Genomic DNA, 14,959 nt, shown 5'->3' with positions numbered 1-14,959 from the left:
AAAAGGTCTAATTCAGAACACACCACGAAAAAGAGAGAGTGAGCGACTATTTCTGCACTATCTGCTTGCTATAAACTTAAATTGGATTGCAAACGCAGACTATCAGGAAGCCGATGACTGCCACTTTCATCAAATCATAAAATGTCTGGGCCTTTAAGATATCAAAGCTGATGACTACCACTATCTTAACATCGCACAAAGTCTTGGGAATACATGACTCATGAGACAAAATCTGTCACTAGATGTTCTAGATAGGTGTTATTTATAACACAAGTTAAAAAGAGAAGAGAACCTGATGACAATTTAAAGAATTCTAACTTCCTATATATATTTGGCACTGTATCTAATGGCAATTAGAGAGGGAAATGTTGACAGGTTTGATTTCTTATATGAACAGATTGCCAAATAAATTCTTTCTTAGGTATTATAAAATATCACCAAGCAGGGATATCCCTGCTTACGAGGCCAGGGATTATTATGGTACAAACAATTCTATATTCCACATAGTGATATATAGTGCTTTCACCCAATTTGTACCATGAGTAGTACAAATTGGATTTCACAAATGGGATTGTGGACTTGTTTTGTATGTGTGTGTAGACTTTATGTAATCATATAAACACTCATTCTTTCTACAAGACTTTCCAAATAACAGTATAATGCATGTAAAGTAACATAGAAGAACATGTGCATTCAGACAAGTCTGCCAACATTAACTTTCTATAGAGATCTAGCACTCTATTTACTTAACTGCTTCAAGTCCTCAGACCTTGTAATTAATGATAAATCAAGTCAAAATAACATTATTCCAAAGAGGGTGGTGAATTTATAATTTATGAAAAGTAGGAATGGGGAAATAATGTAGATTTCATTTTTAAATCAACTATGTAAATGCATTAGAAAGGTTGAAGAGAGGGGGTGGAAAGAATCTATTAGAAGGTCCTAGAAATGCACTTATTCCTGGCTTTTACTTATTAAGACTCTGGCTAATAAATATTCATGTATCCTAATCCTACCCTTTATCTGGGTTAAACTTGTAAGAGGCAAATATGAAATAAATAAATCATTAGATACTGCCTGTCAGCGTGACTGTAGCATGCAATACTCTCCTTTGCACTGAGTTCTCCGAGCGCTTACGAGGCCTGGGGTTTGACCACAGAGCAAGTTTTGGCCACAATGTCAGGTGTTAGGGGCTGGTGCACTGTTATAGGCTGAGTTGTACCCCCTTAAAATTCAAATCGTGAAGTCCTAACCCCTAGTACCTCAGAATGTGACTGTATTTGGAGTCTTTAAAGAGGTAATGAAGGTAAAACGAGGTCAGTAGGGTAGGTCCTAATCCGTTATAACTGGTATCATTAAAGGAGATTAGGACACACACACCGGAGAAAGATCAGATGAAGACACAGGGAGACGACGGCCATCTCCCAGCCAAGGAGAGAGGCCTCAGAAGGAACCACTCCTGCTGACACCTTGGGCTTACATTTCTGGCTTCCAGAAGTGTGAAGAAATAAATTTCTGTTTTTTAAGCTACCTAGTCTGCGGTACTTTGCTATGGCGGCCCTAGCAAACTAATACAAGGATTAACTGAGAACGATCATCACAGATTACTCTTCATCAGTTCAGACATGGCCACTCTTCATCCTTCTTTATACAGTTTTTAAAGACCCTACGAAGGAATGTCATAATCTGAACAAAATTAACAAAGTAAAGATGCTACAAAATCAATACTGATAAACCATATTCTGAACAATAGTTCACCTAAATGTATTGACAATAATCAAACTCATCCATCATAATCCATACATTTAGCTCACTAAAAAGAAAAAAAACCCCACAAAATCCTTCATGTCTTACTAATATGTTCGATTCACATTTTAACAATGGGTAGCTCTTTAAATTTTTCCTTCCTCTCCCTTCTCTTTTTTAATAAATTGTACCGATTGTGTCTGCCATTAAGCTTCTTCATGAATTGGTCTATGAATATTTTTCCAAAAATGCAGTGTAGTAATTTGGGAAAATAATTTCTGAAAAAGTGGCTTTTGTCTCTGTGTCATAACCACTGCCATCCAGAGTGTGTACATTTCTCTTATTTAGTGCATTAACAAGTATCTGCATTATATGACTTCAATTAACCAATATGCATGATGGGATATGTATATAATAAGACACAGCATTGTTATTTTGTGTCTTTTTTTTTTTTAACCCAACAGTAAGCGTACAGCGTAAAATTCAAGACTTGTTAGTATAGTAAACATAACTTGAAGGATAGTTATCAAAATACTGAAAGAAAGTGAATGCTGTACTAGCTTTAGTCATTTCTCCATTTTATCTATTTTTGTGACTCAGAGAAAATAATTATTGGCTTTTATATTGCAGTATGCACTATGATAATTTTGCATAATCACTTTTGTGAAATGAGCAATTAGAAATCCAAATAAACATTTCAGATTCACTTTTGGTTTTACAAATATTTCAATATACGTCTTTGGTATTTCTGAAATTAATTTAAAAAATAACTTGGAGGCATCATCATTCAATTTAATAGTTATTATTCAGGGATTAGTTAGAATTATATTTAATTATTAACACTGAAATAAGTACTACAGCACGTGGGATAATAAATACAGACAATTTTCAAGCATAGTGTAATTTATAACTGTGATACAATATTCGTTAACTTGGCATGCTTACATTATTTAAAACATTTTCAAAAAGCATCGCTCAATGCCAGAGTCCCCTTTGAACAAGTATAAATAAGTGGTAGAAAGATCTACACAAGGCTTTAGGCCAGATTTTCTCCCTTATGTATTCAATTTAGATGTGTTTACATCGAGGCTTGCTGTTTGGTCAGTTTTTCAGTGAGGAGCACTCTCTTCTAGATAATAAAATTTGATAAAACAGCCATAAAACGTGAAAAATGCCATTATAGTGGTCCCATAAATGTAAAATTGCCGGTAGAGCTGGGGGATTTATACCTAGTGTTTGTCCCTTCACAGAGGCAAACATGCAAAAAGCCACTGTAATAACCCTTCAAAATCAGATAATATTCTGACAGCTCAGTTTCACTAACAAAAGAGTCCTGGGCAGAAGCCAGGAGGCCCAGGTGCGCTGTGTCACGCCAGTATTTAATGTAGTCTAATATCAGAGAGATGCTAGTGAGAGAAAATACTCAGAATAAAGTACAGATAATGGCATGGACAGCCACTCATTGCAAAATTACTTGTGCTCATCATGCTGTGAGCTTTGTATTAAATTCTTCTGTCAAGTGGTAGGAATCATAGGGAGAAGTACCTCAGAAAACCTTCCTTGCAACCTTGGATAAGGATCTATAATATTAGGCTTTCATATGATAATGGCAAACGATGCCCTTTTTGAAAAATTGCTGACTGGTAATGAAAGTCCTAATCAGATTTTGTTGCAGAGGACCAGGAGGTGGGGGAACTATGCTTGTAACATAGTTCCTTCCTCCACCCCTTTAGCAAATTTAGCAAACTTGACAAGAGCAGTGAGTCTGAGAGAATTTATCTTACATGAATTTCCAACAAAGCCCGTGGGGTTGTCTTATAAAATGAGAAGGTGGTGGTTTAATAAATGCTGGGCCACCTGAGGCACTTTCATTAAAGGCTTTCTCTAGACAAAATCACACTGTTTGCATTTTCGTCCTGTGCTCCCTCGAGAATGTGAACGTTACCTCTTCAGTGAGAGTGGATACTGTTATGTGAAGGCATGAAGAAAGATGATTTATCTTTTGGCGCCCCAAATAACTGTTTGTAACACCACTATTGTGAGAATTAAGATTCAAATACATTTATTGTCTTCTACTTGAATGCAAAAATTGTAAAATAAAAAAATGAGGACACTCTGGAGGATTTATCACTAAATCTGACAAAGGTTAAACCTATGACATTACTTCAACTACCAACTTCAACTATAGTGATGTCCATTTGTTTGAAACTATAAAATAACTTTCAGAAACATTAAGGATCTACAAATGGTTTTGTTTTTTAAATAACAAGCTTATTAGAAAACTGCAAGGAAATGCTAGACAAAATATGTAAGTAGACTGCTTCTATAAGTAATATGAAGCTGATTGTTAATAAATTTTTAATGTAATTTCTAATGTCAGCGAACGCATTTTCTAGCCCTAGAGAGGCAGGGTGAATAGGCGAGATTCATAGATGTTTTCATCCGTGTCAATGGACTCACCATCTGTGTAGGCTTCTCTGCGCAGATGTCCTGGCTGGTGTTTTGGTTTCTTGGCTGGTCTGGTTTTCTGCATTATAGCAGCACTCATGTTGCTGTCTGTAGACACAGGACTTGTGGGCCTAGGGCACTGAGACGCATGAAAATGTCGACGGCCTAAGGAGAAAAAAAAAAAAAAAATCCAAGCCAAACTCATCAGTGAATTTTAATTACAACAGGAACAACAAAAAGAAAACATTAAAACTATAAACAGCCCTAATTTTTCTGAAAAGCAACAAAAAAAGCTTAAACAAACTCTTCTAGCAAATAATAGGCTTGCTGTCACTCTGCTATTTACTGGAGAAAATACCCTAAAAGCATTTTCTGCTTATTTCATTTGTTTTAAACCACAGTGCTGTTATTCTATAAAGTTCATGATACATATTTGTTAAAGGAAAGTATTCCAATTATTTTTGCAATTAGCTTCACTAAAACGTTATACTTAAACCAAAAATAGCAATTAAATTTTTGCATAATATAGCCAATGTTTGTTGCTTTTTCAAAAGAAGAGCTAAAGTTCTTAAGAAATTCATGATCTAAGAAAAATGAACAGTACTAATGGCATTCGTATTTTAATTACACATATATTTATAGTATGCTTTGAAGACAGACTCGTGTGTTCTCTGCAGGTGGTCTGAAATTGATCTAGCTCACATATTCAGGTCTGCCAAAAATTACTTACATCCCTTTTCTATCTCTAAATACTTGCAAGTTCTGGATACTCAAGGTGATCCCTCCAAGACTTCTTTTTTTTTTTTGGTGGTAGAAGACGTAGATGTTTGGTTTTGGAGAAACAATAATCCCAGGTACCAGTGGGAATTGAATTTACTAATTAGACATGGCGTATTTCAAAACTCCCACATTCTCTGGTGTCTTAAATAGATGCTGTATTACAACAGCTACAACATATTTAATCCATCATGACCATGGAGATCTATTGGTCCTATATTTGACTTTCACTGTTTTGGTTTCTAGAAATTCCAGTCACCAATCCAGAACTTTCTATCGTACCACAAGTAACTTCAAATGGACCTAGACAACATGTCTTTTGGCTATAAACAGAAGCTACATATAGTGAAATCAACACATTTAAAGATGATAACTGAAGCATATTAAATGATAGACATTAATGCAGCCAAGTGAGAAGTAATGTGATTGGATATTCATTCACATTAACTTCAAGTCACATGACAAGCACCAACACTCCCTGAAAAGAACACAGCAATAAGCAGAGGCCAATGCATGTTTCGTACATTAAAATTATGAGCTCAAGGAAAACCAGAAGTGCCACTAAATTACAATACAATAAAATATTAAATCAAACTCTGTCTAGCTGTGATGGAGACTATTACAATTAAAGTTACATATCCCTGAAAACAGAGAATTAGGGCTGAGACTGAAGCCATTATTCATTCTACTGTGTAAGGCCATCCACTGCTCACAGACCCTGAGCTATAAGGTCATTTACAGATGAATTTTCCATGCTATTTCCATGTTTTGTCCATTTAATAAACTGAGATATTTTCTCATGTATTCTCAAAGCAGTGGTTTGAGATGCTTAATTTCACCATTTTTTACAGAAGATTAAAAAATAAGGAGGAAATAAAAGCTATATGTAAAGTTAGATGTTATTTATTAAGAAAGATAATTAGGTTTGCATAGTTTATTACATTCAGCAGCTACTAGAGGAATAAAAAACAATATTTGATTGAATGATATAAAATATAGGCCTGGCCAAAATAAATATATATTCTACAATAATAAGTTGAGAGATATTTTTCCTGTAACACATTCTTGATAAATAAAATATAGAGATGACTTTACAACGTGATTTACATTTTCTCTGAATCTATTCTACCCTGATAAAAAATAACGGCCAATCCACTATCTGAAAAGACCATGGAAAACTACCAATGTGGTAGTTATTAAACTAAGAAAAATAAAATGGTAAAACACCAGTAACCGATTTGTTGTGATGGTCTTTTCCTTCTCCGAAATGTCTCTCTTTCTTGCTGATCATTTTTAATCTATTATTTAGATTTTCTTGGCTATCAAAAATACAAACACACAAAAATATGTATGGGAATGTATATATGAATTCTACAGAAATGAAAATCATGTGATAAAAACGTCTTACATTTAAATTCCTTTCTTTCTTGAACTATTTACTTTCTAAACAGGATTGGGAAGAGAAGGAGATAATTAAAAATAAATTGTAACGTAAAGATGAATAAATGGTAATTACAAATGGGTTACTAGCAATGAAAGGAAAAATATGAAAAGCACTTGGATTAGTTTGCTGTCCCAATTATTATATTTAAAATGTTTACTGTAAGTATGGAACGTTTATGCTTGAAAATGTATGCACATTACATATACCTTCATATCTTCCCAATTAATTTAAGAGGACATGAAGAGAACGGAGATTAAGGATAAAAAGCCCATTTTCCAAAGGTCAAAGTGTTCCACTTGGATATTTATCTATTTCCCCTACCGAATTTTTATTTAAGTAAGAGAACTCTCCCAATAAATTGGATTTTGGTGACGTTCTACACAAAAAAATTAGGGTATACATTAAAAAAAAAAAAAACTTCATTTAATTGACTGTATAAAGAAATTATATCAATTTGTGTAATATATATATATTTGCTATGGCTATCCTAAAAATGAGGTGGCTTCCTATCACTCATATTATGTAAGATTTATTAAACAAAAAATTAAACAGAAGATAATTTATAAAGCCTTGTCAAGGAAAAGGGAATAATCCAACTAAGTCATATTCTTGGACTGTCATTTCCTTAGGAAACTAAAAAAGAAACCAGACTGCACGAATAGTTGGTTTTCAAATAGGACATAAGATCCCAGGAGAGAATCAGCAACACACATACATGCACTGAGTTTTCTTTCCCAGCTTGGTGAAAAGCGTTAGGACTCACCAGCAGCGTCCTGCACCTGCCGCCGGGCCACCTTCAGACCAGCATACTCTGCTGCTGCTGCAACTGCCTGGGCAAAGTCAGCGTCGGTGAAAAAGGAGCCGTCCGAAGAACTAACACTGGAGCGCCCACTGGAAATGTTGTCCTCCTCGGAGGCCGAGCCCCAGCCGTTGATCATGGACCCCGTGACAGAGCTCTCCAGGTCCCCCACGCTGGAGGCAGGTGTCTGCTCAAGCCCACGTAACAAAAGCCTTCTGGTCTGCATCTTGGCTACTTCCATGTCGGCTTCGTCTTCTTCCTCTTCCGGTGCATCCGTATCCATATCTGAGACCAGGGGTCCTGAAATGTAGCCATAGGTGTGTGGAGGGGAAATCGGCCGTGGGGGTGGAGGAGGACTCACAGGCTGCCGTCTGTGTGAAGGTGAAGAAATAGGTCTGGCTCAGCTTGGTATTTAAGACACGAAAGGGCAAATTACCCAAGAAATTCACAAGTATGCGGATTTGATCTTTCCTTCCTTTGAGCTCATATGTTCAGAAAAACAACGGAAAATCACGGGATATTTAAGTTTGATTTTATATTGAGTTGCTCTTCACAACCAGGGGCTCCACTGGGTTACATTCTGATTCAAGTTTGATAGAAATATAGTCAGTTATCACTAAGCCTTGGTATGTTTTATCATTTGGATTACGTTTAGTTAAAAAAGGAAAAGTAATACTTGTTTTGAAAACATACATATATGTATCTGTCCTAAAGCATTTCAAACATTACCCATAGTTTATCATTACTGAAGACAACTGACATTCATCCTGAAACAGTGTGCTCCAGAAACATCTGTTTCTTTCCTTTTTTTTTCTTTTTTATCACCTCTCCTACTTTTTCAAGCGAATGAAGTCATTCATCTTCATTATAAGGAGTAAAATTTCATAAGATTTAAAGAAGTACACATTCGGATATGACATAATTTCCTTTAGATTTCATTCTATTTAAAAAAAGCTACGGGAGCCAAGAGTAATTTTTCTCTGATTTATTCGCTATGAGTTTCATTAAAGATTATTAACTATTTTTAACCCTATTGCATTTATTGTTATCCTATCTTTTTAAAAAAATATTTAAAGGTATTTTTTCTTAAGTCCTGGAATTAGTTTAAGAACCAGAGTTGAGGACAAAATGAAGTACTCTCCCACAATATAGGTAAACAGTTACCAATTAATTGGTTTCAACCAACTCTGCAGACATGAAGAATAACAACAGCTAAAAGCCATCCTTCCACTAACACATTAGTGCTATGATCCACAGGGAATAGATGACTGAGAAGGTACAGAGCATTTTGACTTTAGTGGAAAGCAAGATTCATGGAAAGAAGTCATCCCCCTGGGAGAAGAATGCTGAGAGAATAACTCTTAAATTAAAAGAGTGCCTTCACAAAAGGAAGACACGGTGATTTCTACTTGGAGGATTGCTTGGTCAGTGACTTGCTCAACAGTCCTAACACTCTCTAAGCAAGGTTAAAGAGATGGCATAATGGAGGACTTTCAGATGGAAAGGTCATTAAAACACCTCATCAAATTTTGCACTCCTGAGAAGGAAAGAGGATAGATTCTACACAAGCTGCCAAACTGAGCACCAGTGCTGGAGAGGGGCTGAGATTGGGGTCTAGGGTCAGCTGGCGACCGCCACAGCTTGGGAGGCTGGGAGAGATACAGCATGAATGCCATCAACTGGTAGTTTACCTGAAGATATGGATAAATCACTGAAGAACTGCAAATGCCTAGAGATGGTGCCCAGGATTGAGGCCTTCATCAGTGGGGTAAGTGCATGTCAGCACCTCTCCTTTAGCACCCTTAAGATACGCATAGAGTAAGAGGAGATAAGAAGAGTCTTCAGGGCTAACCAAGGAGAAGACCAGATCCTCATCTACATCTAGTTTGCCCTTTTCTCATTCCATCTTCCCCGTCTTAGCCCGAGGAATTTGCACCTGGCAGAGGCAGGTGGAAGGAGGTATTTAAAAGCACACACGCTCACTTTCTCCATGCCACCACAGCCACAGAAAGGGACATTTGGCAAAGGATGTCTGGGAATGCACAACTGAGGTTTTAAAATTAACAGAACTGACTGGGCATGGTGTCTCATGCCTGTAATCCCAGCACTTTGAGAGGCCGAGGTGGGTGGATCATCTGAGGTCAGGAGTTTGAGATCAGCCTGGCCAACATGGTGAAACCCCGTCTCCACTAAAAATATAAAAATTAGTCGGGCATGGTGGTGATGCACGCCTGTAATCCCAGCTACTCGGGAGGCTGAGGCAGGAGAATCACTTGAACCCGGAGGCAGAGGTTGCAGTGAGCCAAGATCACGCCATTGCACTCTAGCCTGAGTGACAGAGTGAGACTCTGTCTCAAAAAACAAAAACATTAATTACATTAAATTAAATTAACAGAACTAGATTTTAACAGCAAGCAAACAAAACAAAGCCCTATAGGATCTGGTCAAGATCTAAATAAAGTTAAAACCATGCAGGACCTGCTCCAAGATCTCTACCATAGAGAGGGAAAAATAACTTTGATATGGCACAGTTTTTAGGGTGGCATGGGAATTTTTTGAAGAAAAATGTTTTCTGCTTTCTATCCCAATGAATTGAGACACTTTGACAAATCTGTTCAATACAAATGGAAAACATTAAAAATAAATGATTATTGAAAATACCGCAATTAACTCATTTAATGAGCACTTACTTTGTAGCTAAGCATATTTTACAAGATTTACTCATTTAATTCAGTAACTTTTTGAGTTACTTTTCAAATGATCATTTTACAGGGTAGGATATTAAAATTCAGAGGGATTAAGGGTCTTACCAAAGTTGCCACAGATCACATGTATCAAATGTAGAATTTAAAATAAAATTTTATTTCCAAGGGCATGACCTTCCACATACATATATAAGTGTAAATGTATTATATATATGTGTGTGTGTGTATACACATAAGCTAGGAGAGATATGTGCCATACACAGATGTATTAAAAAACCAAGAAATAAAAGCTAATATATTACATTGAAAAAGTATGCATATACACACACATATGTGTAATTATATATTATTATGTGTATATATCTGTTACATATACACACAGCATTCTTTAATATAATGCATTGTTTTTCATTTCTGGGTGGTTTTTAAAGTGTCTGTGTGTGGCACTAGGAGAAATATGAAAAATGTGCCAAAGCTGAAGTTATTTAAGAGATTAAAATGGATAATTGTTTCAATATGGAGTGTTATACACATAGGAGGAAAACCATTGTTTAATTTGGAATGCAATAAAATACCACACTTAAAAGTTAATTTACAGTCTTTGTCAGCATACAAACCCAAAATACCACAAGAAACTTCTTCCTTTTTAAAGACATGTAAGACTTTTTAGCACAAAGGGGACTATTTTGACCATCAATAAAGAAAGATGCAGAATGGCCGACTTCACTATGAAAGGATGCCAGCATTGTTGTGTTTGGATAATTCACATTCTGTAGAGCAAAAACATCTTCATGTAAAACAAGGGCTGGCTTTTAACTACAACCACCCCTTACAAATGTTGAAGAAAGACAGAAAAATTTATTTAAACCATCTGTAAATAAGGCAAGCCCAGGGAATGTGTGATAAACATGTACAGTTGAAATATGTCATACATTCTATTGGAAAACAAAAAGCCATTTCAAAATGCTGCACTCAAGTGGGACTTGTCGCAAATGAACCTCAACCCTCTAGATTTCTCCCCGAGGGGTTTCAATGTCTTCTGAAATAATGTATAAGTATATGACTGTGTATCGTAACACTCTAGTCTCCTGCAAGAATGATGCCTTCATAAACATGTTCAAGAGAAAAGCGGAATGATGTCATTAATTTATCAAAGTAGGTGTTTATACCATTCACCACACAGCAAAAGACCTGGAGAAAAATGCATACCTTCAAGATTTTGTTTTAACACTGGTGTAGCTTCAATTTCTTGTACAGTAACTATTACCTCAATTTATCTGTATTAATAAAACAAGTAAATCTATTCTATACATGAACATAATTTTCACTTTTCTAGAGGCTTTTACTATACTGCGATAAAGTTAAGTATATCAATCACTTTTTAAAACAATATATGTGAATAAGTTTAATTATATGATTTTCCAAGCAATTGTTTGAAAAAAAGAGAAGACAAATTCCTATTATGTTGATCACCTAGTTTACCCAGTTTTAGACAAAAATGGAATACCCTAGAAGTTCACTATAATGCCAAAGTTGAAATATTCATGATAATGCAGGTCTTTAATGTTTCTATAATTAGACTTGCAGAGTTACAATGCTTTAAGTTCAGTAATTTTATTAATGTATCACACTATCTGCACCCCTAATCAATAAATATAAATGTAATCAATGTATTTATTCTTTAAACATTTACTGTGCGCCTACCATGCTAAAGACTGCTAGAATTATACCAAAAAGATCACAGGCAAACAGAGCTTAGGTAACATGCTTTATGCTTTATGACAGGTAAGGATCCAATTTTAAGGTAAACATACTTAATGTAAGCTATGTATCTGGCCACGGTAGACTGTATTCTGCAAAATGTCCACAGCAATATCTCCCCTTCCAAATGCTACTCTGAAATGAGAACTTGCCACTCTCCAACCAAGAGAGGTAGATGAGTTCAACACTCTTGAATCTGGATGGACTCTGTGATTGCTTTAATACAATGTGGCAGAAGCAAGGCTATGCACCAGTTCTAAATGTAGTTGTTAACTGGCCTGGCAACTTCCCCTTCCTGTCTTTTTGGATGCCAGCTGCCAAGAAAGGGGTGCCATTACCCTGAGACCCCATGTTATGAGAAGTCCATACTATATGGTGAGGATAAGACTCCACGTGGAAAGAGACAGAGGTCAAGGAGCACTGAGACATCAGACATATGAGTGAAGAAACTAACTTGGAAGTAGATCTTCCACCCCCAGCCAAGCAGCCAAGGCCATATGGATTGGAGATGAATTGTCCAGCTGAATCCTTTCAGAATTCCTGAGTCATGGGATTGTGAATAAAATGATTAGATTACTTTAGGTCACTACATTTTGGAGTGGTTTGTTAGACAGCAATAGAAACAGGAACTTGAGCACTATGTTAGGAATTCAGCTACATGAAACAGATATCCATGTCTAAAGGGACTTTAGTCTAGTGGAGGAGACAAATAATTAAATATGCAATGACAGAGGATATACAGAGTGTTGTGGGAACACATAAATATGGCTCCTATCCCAAAGTTGGGACATCAGGGAAAGATTTACTGAGGAGGATCTGCCATTTAATCTTGGATCTAAAGGATACATAGGTGTTCGCTCCAAAAGGAGAGGAGAAAATGGTGTTCCAGGAAGATGGGAGAGCATGTCCAAAGATATTGAGGTGAGTGAGAATTGTGCTTATTCCGGGAACTAGAAGAAACTTAGAGTGAAGACATCACAGATATTGTGCGGGGAGCGGCAATGGGTAAGGATGGTAGGGCACACAGGGGTCAGATCACAAAGGGCTTTGATTGCTACATTAAGGAACCTTGCCTTTATCTTAAGAAAAATGGGAAGCCATTGAGAGATCTTAAGCAATGGAGAGACTTGCTCAGTGTTGCAATTTAGGAAAATGCCTCTGCATAGTCTGCAGCAAGGAATTAGACTGAAGGAGGGGCACGGCTGAAGCAACAAGACCACTTAGCAGAACATTACTGTAATGCAGGTGAGAGAAAATGGCTGTCGTAACTCGGAAAGTGCATTTATGGCTGGAGACATGGGTATCACTCAGAATGATATTTAGGCAGTAAAAATCTACAGGAACAAGTAGTTGGATATATGGGTCTGAAGCTCCAGAAAGAGATTTGTAGAGAAATAGCTATCTATATCTATGAGTGTACCATTAGGGAAATGGCAGGATGATAAGAATCAGAAGTCATCTACTGATGGGGCAGGCATTAGAATAGATCAAGGGATCAAGAGGAGACTTCATTCAAATACTTAAGATGGAAATCACAACATTGTATATAGTATCAAAAAGGCATATACAATTAAAATGGCCAATATTAAGAAACTGGTTAAATAGAGTTACATACTTTACACAAGTGTCTAAACAAAAAGCTAACAACATGCAAAAACGCTGTTCAGTGAAAAGAGTAGTTTATGAAATAATATTGGCATATCATAAATCCAAGCAATGTGAGTACAAGTACAGATGAAAGATTGAAAGGATCTTCACTGAGGTCTTCACAGTGATTTTCTGATTACATAGATCACTGGTACTTTTATATTTTCATTTTGTTTATATGTATTTTCAAAAATTTCTAGAGTAAACATATAGAATATACATTAATCATAAAAAAGCACTTAAAGCACTTTTTAAAATGGGCTTTCACTTACTTTTTATTAGTGCCCAGTGTTATTTCCAGCAATGACCCTGGAAATAAAATCCATAATACCCTAACAGATTGAAAATCATACCTTTGAGAAAGGCTGAAAATAGTCAAATGATTATAAGTGCAGATAGTTCATGTATTATCCAATTACATATATCTGCCTCAAGTTCTACAAGCATCCATTAGCCTAAAACGATAGACAGTAGGTCAACTCCAATTCTTCCATAGTATCCAATTCCATTCATCAAATACTTTACCGAAGAAAGCTCTGCAGAACTCAATGACATGAATGAGTTCTGCCTTCAAAGAACTTTTAATGTAAAAGGGAAAACAGAGATACAAACAGCAAATACTAATGCAACATGAAAACTGGTTAGTGTGGTAACAGGGATGGGAATAGACTCTTATGAAGAGTACAGAAAAGAGGGGTTGACTTTTGCCAGGCAGACAGAGGACGTGTCATTTGAACAGGGCTTTGAAAGATGAGGGGTGCTTACCAGGCAATCAGGAAAGAGGATGTAGCAGATCTGGATGTTGATGAGTTTCAGGCAAATTTAGGAACTTTAAAACAGACTAATTAGAAAAAAAGTGTATGTAATGAAATTGGGGGGAAAGTAAATAAAAGGAAAAGGATTGTGAAAACCTTTAAATATTGGGTTAAACACTATACTTGACTCTGAATGGGGGAACATTACCAGATTTCTTGTGTGCAAATAAAAATATTGTGAGAATGAATAGAAAAACAGAGAGACGAAAAGTGGAGATCGGTTTAAGGATAAGGCAGATTTCAGGGATGGAGGGCCTGCCCTAGCAAATGTAGGAATGGAAACTAAAGAGCAAAATCAAGGGCCATTTTGGATTGAAGTGACTTCATGAATAACCTCATTTGTAGAATGCTAGGAAAAAACTAAATAGTAGGATAACTAAGCTGATTTCAAAATGACAAAGGTACCGTTTATGCTTTTTGCCTATTCCTTCAGTCATTTTATTTTAAAACATTGGTCAAATAAATAATGGTTGAAAATTCTAAACAAGACAGCCATCAATGTAAAAGAAAAGACAAGTTTGCAGAGTCAAGCGCAAAGACAAAGAATTTGGATTTGGACACAGCGTGAAGTTCAAGTGGAAATATTGTGGCATTCAGGAAAAGGAATTAGGCTGGGTAAAGAAATTTGACAACCACCAGAATGTAAGAGCTGAATCAAGCTATGGGATGATAGCGTAAAGGTGAGGGCTGTAGGGCGCTAATATTTTTGAATACTTACCCTGCTTCAGATGCGTTACACACATTATCCATTGATTCTTACAGCAATTTATAAAATGGCCATCCTGGCAGAAAGCATAGGTATGATAACTGAGAGGCC

General features: G+C 36.2%; 1 protein-coding gene across 8 annotated transcripts in view; it reads right to left on the bottom strand.

Moving 5' to 3' along the window:
• Nucleotides 1–14,959, bottom strand: part of ROBO1 (roundabout guidance receptor 1) — a 1,154,304-nt gene that overhangs the window by 13,801 nt on the left and 1,125,544 nt on the right. For all 8 annotated transcript variants that reach the window (XM_005548415.4, XM_065539306.1, XM_065539308.1 and 5 more), the window contains 2 exons: nt 7,179–7,585; nt 4,207–4,359 (listed from right to left, as the gene is read on the bottom strand). In XM_005548415.4, the coding sequence (XP_005548472.3) occupies nt 4,207–4,359; nt 7,179–7,585 (560 nt within the window). The remainder of the gene's footprint in view (nt 1–4,206; nt 4,360–7,178; nt 7,586–14,959) is intronic.

This window comes from Macaca fascicularis, chromosome 2 (assembly GCF_037993035.2).
Source record: "Macaca fascicularis isolate 582-1 chromosome 2, T2T-MFA8v1.1".
Taxonomy (NCBI): domain Eukaryota; kingdom Metazoa; phylum Chordata; class Mammalia; order Primates; family Cercopithecidae; genus Macaca; species Macaca fascicularis.
Note: the sequence above shows the minus strand (reverse complement) of the source record. Positions and strands in the feature narration are given on the sequence as shown.